The 14,504-nt window shown below is 41.8% G+C and overlaps 1 protein-coding gene across 2 annotated transcripts in view; it reads right to left on the reverse strand.

The window, feature by feature from the left end:
- Positions 1–11,257, reverse strand: part of rxrgb (retinoid X receptor, gamma b) — a 34,341-nt gene extending 23,084 nt beyond the window's left edge. Inside the window, exon 1 of one of the 2 annotated variants that reach the window (XM_077584552.1) lies at positions 11,006–11,257. In XM_077584552.1, the coding sequence (XP_077440678.1) occupies positions 11,006–11,036 (31 nt within the window). In that variant the 5' untranslated portion in view covers positions 11,037–11,257. Of the gene's footprint in view, positions 1–2,789; positions 3,022–11,005 lie in introns of those variants that run through there. The other variant, XM_077584551.1, reaches the window with a different exon arrangement.
- Between the last annotated feature and the right edge of the window lie 3,247 nt (positions 11,258–14,504).

The raw sequence follows: 14,504 nt of genomic DNA on the forward strand, positions 1-14,504 counted from the left end.
ACCGCTTTTCCTCACAAGGGTCGCGGGGGTGCTGGAGCCTATCCCAGCTGGCTTCGGGCAGTAGGCAGGGTACACCCTGAACTGGTTGCCAGCCAATCACAGGGCACACAGAGACAAACAACCATACTCACAATCACACCTATGGACAATTTGGAGTGTTCAATTAACCTGCCATGCATGTCTTTGGAATGTGGGAGGAAACCGGAGTACCCGGTGAAAACCCACGCAAGCACGGGGAGAACATGCAAACTCCACCCAGGAAGGCCGAAGCCCGGACTCGATCTCACGTCCTCAGCACTGGGAGGCGGACGTGCTAACCAGTCAGCCACCGTGCTGCCTCAGCCACCGTGCTGGCTAAAAAAAATATATATATATATATATATATATATATATATATATATATATATATATATATATATATATATATATATATATATATATATATATATATATATATATATATACATACATACATATACAAATTTTCAGTCTTGAGGTGGAATAATGCAGCACTGCTCCCGCATGATGTAGGGACAGGCCAATTTTATCAATCCATTGTGAGGTGTATGTTATTTTTAAGCCACTGCGGTACAACTAATTAGCAACAGTTATTGACAAATGTCAGAAGTTCAACAAACCAAGTCAATACATGTACAGGCTACACACTAATAACACATTAGCACTAACACAACAAAGGAGATTCCAGGGCGGGCCCATCAATATTGCCAAGACTAACATAGATAATCCAATGTAGCGTGCATCGCCAAAGCCTTTATGAGTACAATATTTTCTTTTTATACAAGCATATATATGAAAAACAATGACTAACAGGAAAAACTTCACATCAACACAATGGCTCTTTCAAGGACACTAGAAGAGCACAATACACAGATGCCTGATAATTGGCCGACTACAGTATGTGTGCAAGCGAGCTCACGTCAACACCTCCCAACACATCTCTTAAAACACAGGAAGGAGGAAAGCAGAAAAGCAGAGCAAGCGCTGACGGAAGGATGCTGGCTGACGGGCAGCAGATGCCAACAGCGAAGGAAAGCAGGATGGAGAGGGCCAAATAAGAAGGGAAGCGTGTTGAGAGACAAACAGATAGTGAAGGACGAAGCAACACATGTTGGGTTGGGGGGGTTTCCCTTAAAAAGAAGGCTTCCCCGTAATTGAGACCACAAGTGAGTATTTGACTGAGACTTCCATTGATTTTCTATGCCGCTTGTCCTACTAGGGGTGCTGGTGGGCAGAGGTCAGAGCCTGGATTTGAACCCCGAACCGCAACTGTGATGCAGATATGCATACCACTCCCCACCATGCCTGACTGAGACATACATGAGGCCGCCTTGAAATAATAGAAATAAATGAATTACTAACGTATATGTACTGTACCGTCTCATAGTTTCATTTGACAAAATATGTTAACTCTTTGACTGCCAAAAACGTTAAATAACGTTAAGTAAAATCCTATGGAGGAGTGCCAAAGACGTTAAAAGACGTTTGTTTCAAAACAGAGGTGAAACTAACCATTTTCTATTGTTGATTACTCAAAAACGGAATAAGGTAGAAACAAACTTTTTTTTCTGATGAAAGATGAGAGTCCAATCTTTCATTTGGTAGTATGTGTGTTTCCATAGTCCAAACACATAATTTTCTATGGACATTGAAAGATCAGTCAAAATGCTTAAAATCGGCTGGCACTGGGGACAACCCGTTTCTGAAAACGTCTGGCAGTCAAAGAGTTAAAAATTAAAGGGCGTCAGACGATTAAATGTTTTAATTGTAATTAATCGCATGACTTCAATAATTAATATCTGTTCAAAATGTACAGTAAAAAAAAATTCTAGGTTTTCATACTCTTGTTAACAAAAGTGGACAAAAATGTGAAACTAATAGAAATAGTTCAAATGAATTTTTGACGTCAATGGCAGTGAATGAGTTAAGAAAATGGATGGATGTTAATTATGTAAATTTACTAAAATCGATGAGCAGCTTCTCATGCAGTTTCCTATCATCCTCAATCTTTAGCCTTGAAATTCCAAAAATAAATATACACTACTCACAAAAAGTTAGGGATATTTTGACTTTCAGGTGAAATTTCAGGACCAGCCTAAAATGTATTGAAACCTTTACAGGTGAACTTAATGTGACCTCCTCTAAGCTTTTGAATGCACATATCCAACTGGTAAATGTGTCGGTATTTCTTGCACAAGTTGCTGTTCGCTAACGAGGATCTTAACGGCCAAAATTCACAAACGACAATGCTCCAGCGCATCAAGATAGCATCATCAGAGAACGGCTGTTGGGGACTGGTGTACTTTCAAATGGAATGGCCTGCTCTTTCCCCAGACCTGAAACCTATTGAGAACGTGTGGGATCGGCTGAGTCGCCGTGTAGAGACTCAAAACTCTGCACCCCAGAACCTCAAAGACCTGATGGCTGCCCTTCAAGAAAAGTGGGATGCCATGCCTCAACAGACAATGAGCAGACTTGGTTCCAGGCACTATTAAAAGCTAAATATCCTCTCGTTTTCTGTGTAATCCACAATGGAAAACCCAATACAAAGAAGCAGCACACACTATTTGCGCTGAGAGTCTACCCTGGGAAGATGAGTATTATAAAGAGCGTCCAGGGATTAGAGGTATTACCATAATGCATCCGTTAGCGAGTCTAACTATGTGTGGGAAAAACCCAGAGCAAAAAAAAAAAAAAAAAAAAAAACACATAACTGACCCTGATCTGCTTCTCACTATTCCCTACAAGGATGCGAGGAGTCCAATACTCACAGTGGCCATAACCCAGCTCCCTCCCGGCGCCACCTCCAGCTGCGGGTGATGCCGCAGGTTGCCACATGCCTTCAGGTGCGAGCTGGCAGAACGCCAGTCGCCGTCCGCGGTGTCCAACTTGAGTGGTGGCTCGCTGACAAACTAAAAATGAGACGGAAACTCCGGATCCGTGCTACTTTTTAGGAATGGTGAGAAGGAGGCGGAAGGGGGACTACGGGTATCAGCGGAGAGCAGAAAGAGGCGGAGTCCATCAACCCTGGTTACAAGATTAGCCAGATTATCCTTCGCGAGAGATCAATCCCATAGGAACTGTTTGCTGTCCGACTGATGACACAAATCAGCTCTTCAGCCGCCCACTCAACTTGTGTCTTTCTATACCTCAGGCTGTGCCTAAAACTGTGCAGGGACACCTGTTATAGTGCAGGGTGTCTGGCGTAGCATTAAATGGGGGAGATGGGGGGGGGGGGGGCATTAAAGCTGTCAAGAGCGGGGATGGGAGGGATCACACTTACAGTATAACCGGTAGGTTCCAATTACAGCTTCTTAAAAGGGATCAGACATTAGGAAATGGAGGACAGTTTCCATAGCCAAAGGCTGTTAAGGCATCCCAAAAATACCCGTTTACACCAAGCAGTGATGTTTGGCTCGGTTAAGACATTTTGATGTCCCCCCCCCCAAAAAAGTCATTATCTATAAAATGAGGCTTCAGAATCATATAAAATCATGTGTCTTCTCTCTAAAATGCTGTGTGCGAATCCGCTGAATGTGTAAAATCACAGCTTGCTAAAAACGGATGCTACTTCAACTAACATCTTTCTTATGCCCACAATACACATCCCTACAGGTTTGAGCCATGAAAATATGTCCTCTTAAAGCTTCCTGTGGCTGGAATATATCCCACGAGGTCATTGTGGGGCTTTCAACAGCCACCAGCTAACTTGCGAGCTAACGGGCTTCCGGTTCTCTTCTCCGCCAACAGACGGAAGTGGGATCATCCGCGGCGTCACCTCCTTGCTTGGGAATTTTAGCAATAACCCTAAGCTGTTCTGTAAATAGTGACATTCAGGAAAAATGCATTTTCAGGGTGTAGCTATAGCTAGCTAGCTAGCTAGCTAGCTATATGCTTTAGTGGTATAAATGAGTTTAGCAATAAGTAACTCGCAATTGCGCTAGATAACCAAAGAGTGCTGTTTTCGTCAAGCTCCAAAACAAGTTTTATAAACTTTTATTTAGATGCATTTTTTTGGGTGGTACCAAGTTGATTAAGTTTGTTAACCAATGCCCTACGGCTTATTTATGTGCTTCAAATCTATGTCAAATGGGCTGTGAATATTGAAGGAAGAAAGTGACAAGAAGAGGCCCTAGGCTAAAGAATTTTGTTCTACCTTCCTCAAAACATCTGTAATTCTCTTTGATGTCATGAAGAGAAATGGGCCAGTTGTGACATGGTGTGTTTGTGGTTATTAATATGCACGTGTCCTTAGCCTTAGCACAAGTGCTCCTCGTGTATAGCATTCCAGGAAGTCAGGAATTGTCTTGTTAGAATGCTGGACGGTGGTCAAATAAACAGACAGCAAAGCGAAAAGCCAGATGCAAACACAGGCTCAAAATATACCTTAAAGGCAAAGAAGAACAATACATGGCAAAGCCTGAGGGAACTTAAATAAACCGAAAAACCCAAGAGGGGAATGCAAGGTTAATGCAAACCTTGGTACAGGAAGCCAAGGACACAGAAAAGGGCATAAAAAATTGCAGTGGTGCTTTCGGATACGAGTTTAATTCTTTTGACCACGTTCATAACTCAAAACAAATGTATCTCATATCATACTTCCTCATTGAAATCAACGGAAATACCACTAAAACCAAAACAACAAGAAGTGCCACATGTTTGGCTTTATTCCAATGGACATTGTGCTGCTCCTTTTAGCATTACGCTAACAGATTTTAAGGCAAAGGTGGATGGATGTCGAAATAGATGTGTACTATAATTCTCTGTTCAGTTTGACAGTAAACTTCAACTAGCAGTGGCAATAAACAGCTTGAAGCCTCTTTTTTTAATTATTGATCACTATCTGCCTAACTGTTACTTTTGCGACGCGAGTTCACTGCTAACGTGCAGCGCTTGCATCTCCAGTTCGCAGAAACTCAGTTCGCTCGTATCTCAAGGCATTACTGTATTTCTAAACTGACTTAATTAGAACTTGCCCTTTTCAATTTCGGATGCAAAAAGTTTTTTTTTGTTTTTTTTTGAAGGTTTGCAAGACACTTATTAATTCCAATCACCAGAGAATACAAGCTGTCCCTAAAGGAAGTGTGCAGCTGTTTCTTTAAAACCTCCTGCCATCATATAAAAAATTCAGCTGATGCCTTTCCAGCCTTATAAATAAACATTAGCATCGAAGGGGTGCTAAGCAAAGCCCTGTACATGCAGTACACAACTTAAAGCGCACGCAACAGACTGTCTTGTGTGTTGTGCACTTGTGTGTGGCTTCATCAAATGTCCATGCAGAGCTTGGATGAGAGCCACCAGCAGTAATAAGATCCACTTGCAGGCGGCATCTTGGCAAGAGAAACTCTACAAGCCCGGCGCGAGACAAGAAAACGAGGAGGAGACATACAAGCTACCATTCCAAGACTTAACAAATCCCAGCGGGAGAAGCAGAAATAATCCTTAAATGCATTCAGTGTTATAATAGAATGTCGTGGCCCACATAAAACACAGAGAATTAACCCAAAGCGCTAAATTTGGCGCACACTCTGAACACCTTGAACAAAAGCTTTAAAAAGGCACATGTGAGTACTAATGTATTTCTTCTCAGAATCATTTATCATACATGTAGTACTGTATTTACAGGGTATATATAGGCCAGGGTGTCCCTAAAGTGACACTATACATGTATCTTTTTCTATTTCAGGTATTGTTCAGACAGATGTAAGCTCATCAGCATATGACAGTTTAAGTTCCCATGTACACGGCTCTCTGTTTGACACTGACGTTAGCAGTGCAGAACTACTCCAAATGCGCAGTACAATTTATGGCAAGTTTCTTGAAACAGCATCTGTTCTGACTTCAGTTTGTTCAGCATCATAATCTTACACAACCTGTCAGTGCATTTAAAAGATGATCGCAGTCGGACACAGAAAATCAGATCTGGCTAGGCAGCAATTTAGCAACACTGCTCCAACGTCAACTGGCGAGCCACGGCCAAGGGAATGGGGCATGGGCCATATGCTTACAAAAACTGCAAATCCTGTGAAATGCTGATGGCCTAACGAAAGAAGAATGAAATGAAATAGAAAAGGAAGTGTATAGTTCTCTTTTTTTGCCATAGTCACTAATAAAGCACCAGGATTTATTTCAAAAGACGTGGACCATGGAATGGACTAACAAGCCGCTTAGTCACCATCGCGAGAAGTGAATCCGCCATCTTATGTTGCCACTCGCTAAGATCGCCTAACTTAAATACATTGATTGCGCCGTGGCATTTTCACGTTATTTTCTGTCTCTACAGAGAATATGTCATTGTGTATGGCATACGGTTGTACTAATAAGACTGGGAGAAGCGCTAATTGCACATTTCATCAGTAAGAATGAGATTACACAGTCTGAAACGCACATGCGCAAAAGGTCGGCCATATTTGTTCACCAACTACGGCAACTACAATAGGTCAAAATATGTAGGAAGTGACCAAAAGTTTTTCTAAAATCATGTCCACTCTCCGCTGATTGGTTCTTTCCAGTGTCTGTTTGTTTGTTCAAGTTTGTTTGTTCAGAAATGCGCTTGATGGCGACTGTAACCAGACTCATTTGCTTGTATGATGAGTCTGGTTTCCAGGCTATTAGTTGGTAATTTAAGGCATTGGTTTAAATTGCGGCGACTGCCGTGAACATTACTCCAGCTTTGATTTGCTTTGACAAAATAACAAATCAGGTATTTGCTGTTGCAGAATGCAGACCAGTGTTATTTATATTTCCATTATTTCCTAATGGGAAAAACGGTTTCAAAACACACAAACAACTCTGAGGCAGTCAATAGTGCACTGAAAACAAGCAAACACTGAGAGCGCCTGTGGTAGTTTGTGTGGATTGCATGCGGTTATTGCACAATTAATGAAGACATTTCAAAATGCACCTCGCAAGCAAACACCGTTGCAACCTTTCCAAGGTCCTCTGCTTGATTAAATCTGGAATTAAATCAAGGGTTTGACCTTCTTCACTAATGACTAATTACTGACAATTAGCCCTGAGAATGGCCTCCTTGCGCCCTCTTCTTTTCCCTCAACTCTGTTCTCACAATAAGCACATGCGCCCACACACGCACCATCCAGTCATGCAGCCTTTTCCACAGACACACAACTACACACACTCAATACCACCCATGTTATTGTGTGCTAATGCATTAGGTCTCAAGTAGCGAGAATCCTTGAGTAAACCTGCCAAAAGCCACACCCTCTACCTGTGTGGTTTATTTATCTCTGTAAGAGTGGGTGGGGAACTCTATGTGAAGGGCTTGGCAGTCAGCGAGCAGGTTTTCAAAGCTACCACGGCTTCCCAGACTCACGGCAACTGCCGCATTCTTTCAGTCACATGACGACGTGGTCGCCGTCGGGATCCAGATAATGAGCTATAATGTTGGCTATGTTTGCAAGCGGGAACTTATATATGAGCGTGTGGCTGGATATAAATGTTGAGTCAGAGCGTGAACCCTAGCATAAGTCACGGTTTACATCAAACAGGGTGACTGCTTTCTCCAGCCCGCCTTGTGATTCTTCCTCTTTTATAGTTCTCTCTTTTCACTTGCCATCCCTGTCACGACTTCTTAAATAAGTTCTCAGCATCAAAGGCAGCCGGGGGGGGAGTTCGCCTGGGCGTCCAGATCACTTTGGCGGGTGGGAAATTTTGAAAGAAAGAACAAAAGTGCTGAGAAAGAAGAAATGCTGATTCTTCTGCAAAGCGAAGGGCGGGCCTTCATCAAGCCTACTGAAACAGATGTGTGAGAAAAGATGAGTGGACCTCCAAGCAATCAGATCACAAGACAGATATTCATTTTTTAAAAATCATTTCCAGTTTAACACATTTTGTCGAAACTTTATTTAGACATATGCCGCCATTGTTATTTACGTCGAAACGCATTCAGTGCGTAGTGACATAGAACGGCGGCGGATCTGTGCCGAGCAATGTCAAACGCCTATTAAGAAAGCAAGTTAAGCCTCGTAGCATTCCTAAAGACACAACATGCTATCGGGAGAATCAGCCTCCCCCACACCGTGCGCCCGTCATTCACCAGACCCATTCAAGAGTTTTGATCGTCCTTTTAGGAACGCTACGGAGGCTTACCTTGCTTTCTTTATAAGCGTTTCACGTTGCTCGGCAGAGAGCCAGCCGCCATTCTACATAGCAATGGCGGCGTACGTACAAATAAAGTTTCTACAAAATGTATTAAACTGGAAATGATTTTTGAAAAATTAATCTGATACTTATGTTAGTACTAACCAAATAAATAATATAGAGAAAACTTGTCATGACAGTCGAGGTTCCTTTTAAGGGACGATATTAATTTTACCACCATTTTTAAGGACATAAAAGAGCTTGGAAGATGACGTAGGCTCATGCAAAAATAACAATAATTAAATCAAACTAAGGTGTTTGCGGATTGGACCCCGGAACAAAAGAACTTCCAGCATATTCTGGATACTACTACGACAAAACTGCAACAGATAGCCAGAAAATGGCATTCGACTGTTAATGTCTTTAAGATGATGGAAATTCTGATAATAAAACTAAAAATAATCGGACCATTTGGCCTAAATATTCCATATCCGGTCGACCGCTATAGGCTTCCCTTACAAGTTGTCCCATCCAGATGTCTCTTCCATTCCCCTTGGGGGCACACTGGTTATGGAAACAATTACCAGCCTCTGTGAATGGTGTTGAGATTTCTGTGATAAAGTATTGAGGCTGTTTATGCTCAAAGGCCCATTTTTTTTGTTATAATTTAATGCCACACGATTATCTTTCGCTACACTTGTTCTACTTCCCAAGAAGAAGAAAAAGACGCTGCAGCAATGGATTGTTCGTTGCTATAGATCTAAGATAACAACAAAATATTAGGTAGCGCTGCACAACATTAAAATAGCGAAGACAATGGTTAAAGAGAATGGTAGTTAATTGAAAAAAACATGGACAAGGAAAGGAATGCATCATACGTCATGTATAGGGAATCCAAGGCTACAAAAGGAATAACCTCACAGTTGTTTATTGGAGATAGACGTGAGGCCTGTCTACATTCTGCTATATTTAGCCTAATGCTACAAAACTGATCTCAACCGAATTGAGCATGCTTTTCATTTACAGAAGACAAATGAATCCAGCAAAACCGACAAACAGGCAACCAGTGAAGAACAAGTGAAGTCTTGAAAAACCACAAGTGAACAAATGATTTCATTAAATAAAATTTAAAAAAAAGGATTATCGGTACAATTATGTCACTTTACCTAAATACTTTTGAGTGCTTTAAAATTTCCATAAAATGACTTTAATTAAGCACTGCATTTTGTGAACTCTTAAATCTATGCCCTAATCCAATCTTGATTTATTTCATATCTAATGTGATGCTGTAAGCAGGCCAAAGCTCTAACACTGGCCAAATCAGTAATTCACTGTTCCCTGGCACATTAGCGTATCGTTGTGACAAATACTAATTTGTGCCACCAGGAATTATCCCATGCTAATTAATTGGTCCGAAAAGTAGTATACTAAAAATATTTTTATCTTTCTTGATGTATTTATGTCAATGACGTTTAGAAACAGCAATAACAATTAAACAATGTTCCACTTGATGGCAGAAGGTATATAGTTAACTTAAAATTTCTGAGTGAATTGAAATGCGATTATCATTATTTCAATACTTTTGGTGACATTTTTGCTTGGTTGTGTGCTGCGAGATTTGTCTAATGTAAAATATGTACCATGGCTCAATAAAAGTTGGGAAACACTAGCTCCTAATACTTCAGAAACTATGCTAAAGAGCACATAGACATGGATTTAAAACAAGAATGTGCCTCTGAAAGCTCTTTTCCAAGAAACTGTGTGCAGTAAAATAGCTTGTGCAGCATTTTGCTCTTAAGTCAAAAAAAACAAGAGTTTAAAAGGAAATACGCTCATGCATAAAGAAAAGTCCTCTAAGTTCGATTCCTATGGCTGATATAACCCGAATTTGCACGCAAGCATGCCGTAGTCTACTGTATCATTAATCTACACTAACACTAGCCTATTCATAATTATAGTAAATATTTGAATGAAAAACACTTTGAGGCCATAAATATAAAACACTCGTAACCTCTTGTTTTAATGGCGCTGTGCAGACTATAGCAACGCAAATAGTGCATAAAATAAAAAATTGATGTTAAAAACCATATATGTACGCTTAAATTAAAATTCAATTCCACCAAGGCTATTATTACATTCACATATTACATTAAAAAGAGAACAAAACATCACATGATGATGGCGAAAACATTCATGTGTGTAATTCGACTTGTTAATTCAGTGTACTCAACAGTGAACACACAAAACCCATCTCCTTTGGCCCACTGTGATCCACGTGTTGCCCAACTCCACAGGGCTGTAAAGCTGTCACATAAACAATTCTGCTAATAGAAGGGCAAGGGGGGGGGGGGGGTGAGAAAGCCATCAGCTGGTTCAAGGGCAAAGTCGTCGAGTCAGAGCAGGAGGGAAGCTTTACTTAGCAAAATGACATCACGCTGTCCGTGGGATGGATGCCCTCCAAGATGACCCGCGTTGTGTGGAGGAGGGGGGGGGGGGGTGTAGTGGAGGTGCCACTTTGTGCCACAAGTTTGTTTGTGACAACAAACCCGGCCGTTTCTGCTGTCTGTTCATGCAACGCTTCACTGTGCTCCCCGCAGTAAATTAAGTTTCAAACAGTTTAGCTGGGTCATAAATTATATAAGCGCAATTAAAATGCCAACCTCTGACCTTGCCTGACCGCTATGACCACCTGACTTTATTTACAGCACAAAAATAATCGCACCGAGACACGGGAGCACCAGGGTACTAGGACCGAGGCTGCGTATGGTGAAAGCCCGGAGAGAGGACGCCATGGCCGGGGAACACTCCTCCAGCAAAGTGCCTTCCTAGCTGTCTCTCTCTTGCTCCGCACAGGCTTCAAAAGTCGAATACGAGGAATCGTACTTACTTAAATGGCCATACGGATCATGGCTGTCCATAACGGTGCTATAGTCGAGGTTTCGTAGGTGTCCTACAGTCGACGGTGCTCGGCATCCCCGCACATTCCTCTCCCGGGCCGGACTGAAAAGTGTGTGAGGCTGCTCTAGAGCCCGGGGGGCCCGGCCAGGGAGGAGGAGGAGGGGCCGCTCAAAAACAGCACTTCTCCCAATGACAACAGTGATCCGTATCAAGCTCCAACACGATCGGGACCAAACGCCTCTGCTGCTGCTGTGGTGGATCTGAGTGTTTCTTTTTTTTACGTAACTTGTTGGCCTACTTTCCGCTTAAATAAAAGAATGCTCCATCAAAAAAATATATACCAAGAATCAGACGCCAAGGAGCTGAGAATCCGGGAAGGAAATGTTTGCTCTACTTGCACATTACATGGTTTAATTTTTTATTAGTATTGTTTTTAATAGAAATAATCATTGCATTTCAGGGAAATAAACCATGTTTGATCGCTAATCATGCACAGTACTCAGTGGAAAATAAATATCAACAGCTGATTTGCATTGTAGTACTTACGTTTCATTATTTAACTCATGTTTGTTTCTACACCTAAGGAGCTAACAGTAATCAAAAATGAACATGAATTAGAGTATGCCTACATTAATCCAAACTGGACTTTATTATTTTGTAAAATATCATTTATAGCATTGAGGTTTTTTTGTACAAGTCTATCAACTGAATGTGTATCATGTCTGTCTGTCTATCTATCTATCTATCTATCTATCTATCTATCTATCTATCTATCTATCTATCTATCTATCTATCTATCTATCTATCTATCTAGCAAGCTAACTTGCAAGCTAACTAGATGAACATTAATGTGACCTACAAAAATAAAATGAAATATTTTAGAGAAGGGAAGTAAAAAAAAAAAAAAACTGTGATGTGGTTGCACAAGTGTGCACACCCTCTCATACTTTGAACCGTTGCTGTGTTTAGAATTTAACAATTAAATGGAGTTAGGACAAATGTGCCACCATGTAAAGTGCTTCTGTTGAATCCAAAATAAAGTTCAGCTGTTCAAGTAGGCTTTGCCTGCCATTTTTACAAAGGTCCACAGAGTCTTCACAGCATTGGAGTAATCTCATTGTCCGAACATAACAGTCTGGAGGAGGGTACAAAAGAATTTCTAAGGTATTCAATATAGCATGGAACACAGTGAAGAGCGAAGACAGTTACAATCAGGTTTATCTAGTTATCTATCTATCTACCATCCATCCATCAACATTGTGTAATATCTTGGAATTTCATTTGTGAACACAATGTATTTAGAAAATGCATACTTTTTACTATTTGCATATTCTACATGTTTATTTCAACCCTTTATATGTTTACCTGTTGCTAGTGTGAGAGTGACTGAGAGTGGGTGCATGTTGGACCCCCTCCCCACCCCTGTGGAGTACACCCCCCCAACCTCCCACACACATACACACACCCCTCTCCACAGAGCGGGGTCATGCAGGGGTGAAGCTCCCGGTACCTCAGAAGGTTATTCAGGAGTCAAGCCGCACAGAGCCATTCACTGACTTGAACTGTGCGAGTGCGCCAGACGCTCCGTCAACGCCGGGGCCGCTGACCACTCAGCTGCCCCACTAATAGGACCGGCACCCCCGGCTCCGCCGTCCTTGTAAGAGTGACCCATAAAAGAGCTCAGGAGGATGCTAACCAAGATGAATGGCATTTTTTTCCCTTCTCGGCTCATTCTGCGCTAATCAGAGCTTTTCATTTGTTATGGCCTTGCGCCAGCCCCTCAGCCACGGCCTCCATTAGGGGCCAAATAACACATAAATTCATTAAAGTCAAAGAGGGACATAAAGTGGTCATTTGTCAGACTGTTCTTTGTGTGGCCCTAATGTTGGCACATGGTTCAAGGCATTGAGATGATTTCGGAGTTGTTGTTTTTTTGTTATGCCTTCTCTGGAACATTACAAGTGAAGACATGGGAGCTGACTATTAAGAATTGTTGCCTCTGTTGTTTTACCTAAGGCTGATTTGAATCATTTTGGAGGTTCTCCAGTGCATCCATCAACTTCAGAATGCAACCACCCATCACCAAACTTACACACAAACACGTACAAAACACACAGTCAATGAAGCATCCCTTTGCACTAATCCCTTTGTATTCATTCCCACCAATGTCCTCCCAAACACTAATCCCAAACCAAGCTCTTCAAACCTGGTGAGCCGCCTGCTAGCAAGTCACCAAGCACCATGAAAGGTCAACCAATAAAACCCGAGTATCAAGCTGCTGCTCATAAACCAATATCTACATTTAAAAAAAAAAATGAACAGATGAAATTGAAGGAGCATCCAAATAAACACACATTCTTCTTCCATCTTCAGGATGGAGGTTGAGGCTGTTGTTGTCGTCACGGGAGAGGGCACCCTCCATCTGCCTGTGCTGCTCATTAGCCCATCTCCATTACATTTTATCAGAGGGAACCCCCACCCCTTCACTTCTTTGACAACCCCTCCTCCCAGTCCCATACATACGCCTGAGATGATAAGTGTTCTACCCTCTTTGTGTCAGCCTGCATAAGACAATACAACACAGCGCTGCGGAGCATCATCCATCTCAGAGGTCATCAATCTGGGACACAAAAGATGAAATGTGGTCCGAACTCGCTTTTTTTTTTTTTCCACAGAGGGGGTTTCTCTGTTTTGAGGAGCGTATCCACTGCTTTTCGAGCTTTTTTTTTTGCTGACACTGAAATGATTCCGCGTTACATGGCCTGACGATTGTGTGGAATGATTGTTGTTTGTGTCTGAGGAAATCAGAAATCTGTGTAGCCCCAATTAAGCCCCTCCAGCATTTTATTTGATATTCTAATTTATATATATACACAATTTTTTTGTCAAATCCTACAGCTATCCCTGAATTTATGGGCAGGTAGACTGGATAACGTCGGTTTTACCAAGCTACATCTCCTGCTGAGCAGTATGGGTACCGTCTTCAACACTCTCTCAGGCACCCAAATGACTACATTGAAGGGGCAGCAAACAATATTGCTTGTCTATATTTGTGTTCGCTAATGCGCAAATGTTATCGTCGCCAGCCATCATGACCACACATAACGAGAGGCAAACACAACACGCAGCCACCTATACTCTGATGGTAATGTGATTTCCTGAGAATAAACAACAGCTTGTGAGGCATGTCAGGTTTGGCAGAATGTCAGCGTGTCTGTTGAAGTCGTGCTCAATGCTCATTTACTTATCATAATATTGTGATTAGAGTGTTGTTATTCCTGTTTTATCCATATGAATGCAATTTCCAATGCTAGTAATGATATTCGCGCGGCCACATAAGGATTCAAAATTACAGATGAATCTCTAAGATTGTATTTGCCGAGTGGTTCGCATATCCGATTTAAAGTTCTGGCTTGGGGATCCAGAATTCCTTTGTAGAGTTCCCGTGTTCTCCTTATGCTTGCGTGTTTTTCCCCCAACATGGAAAA

Source organism: Vanacampus margaritifer, chromosome 13, assembly GCF_051991255.1.
Source record: "Vanacampus margaritifer isolate UIUO_Vmar chromosome 13, RoL_Vmar_1.0, whole genome shotgun sequence".
NCBI lineage: Eukaryota > Metazoa > Chordata > Actinopteri > Syngnathiformes > Syngnathidae > Vanacampus > Vanacampus margaritifer.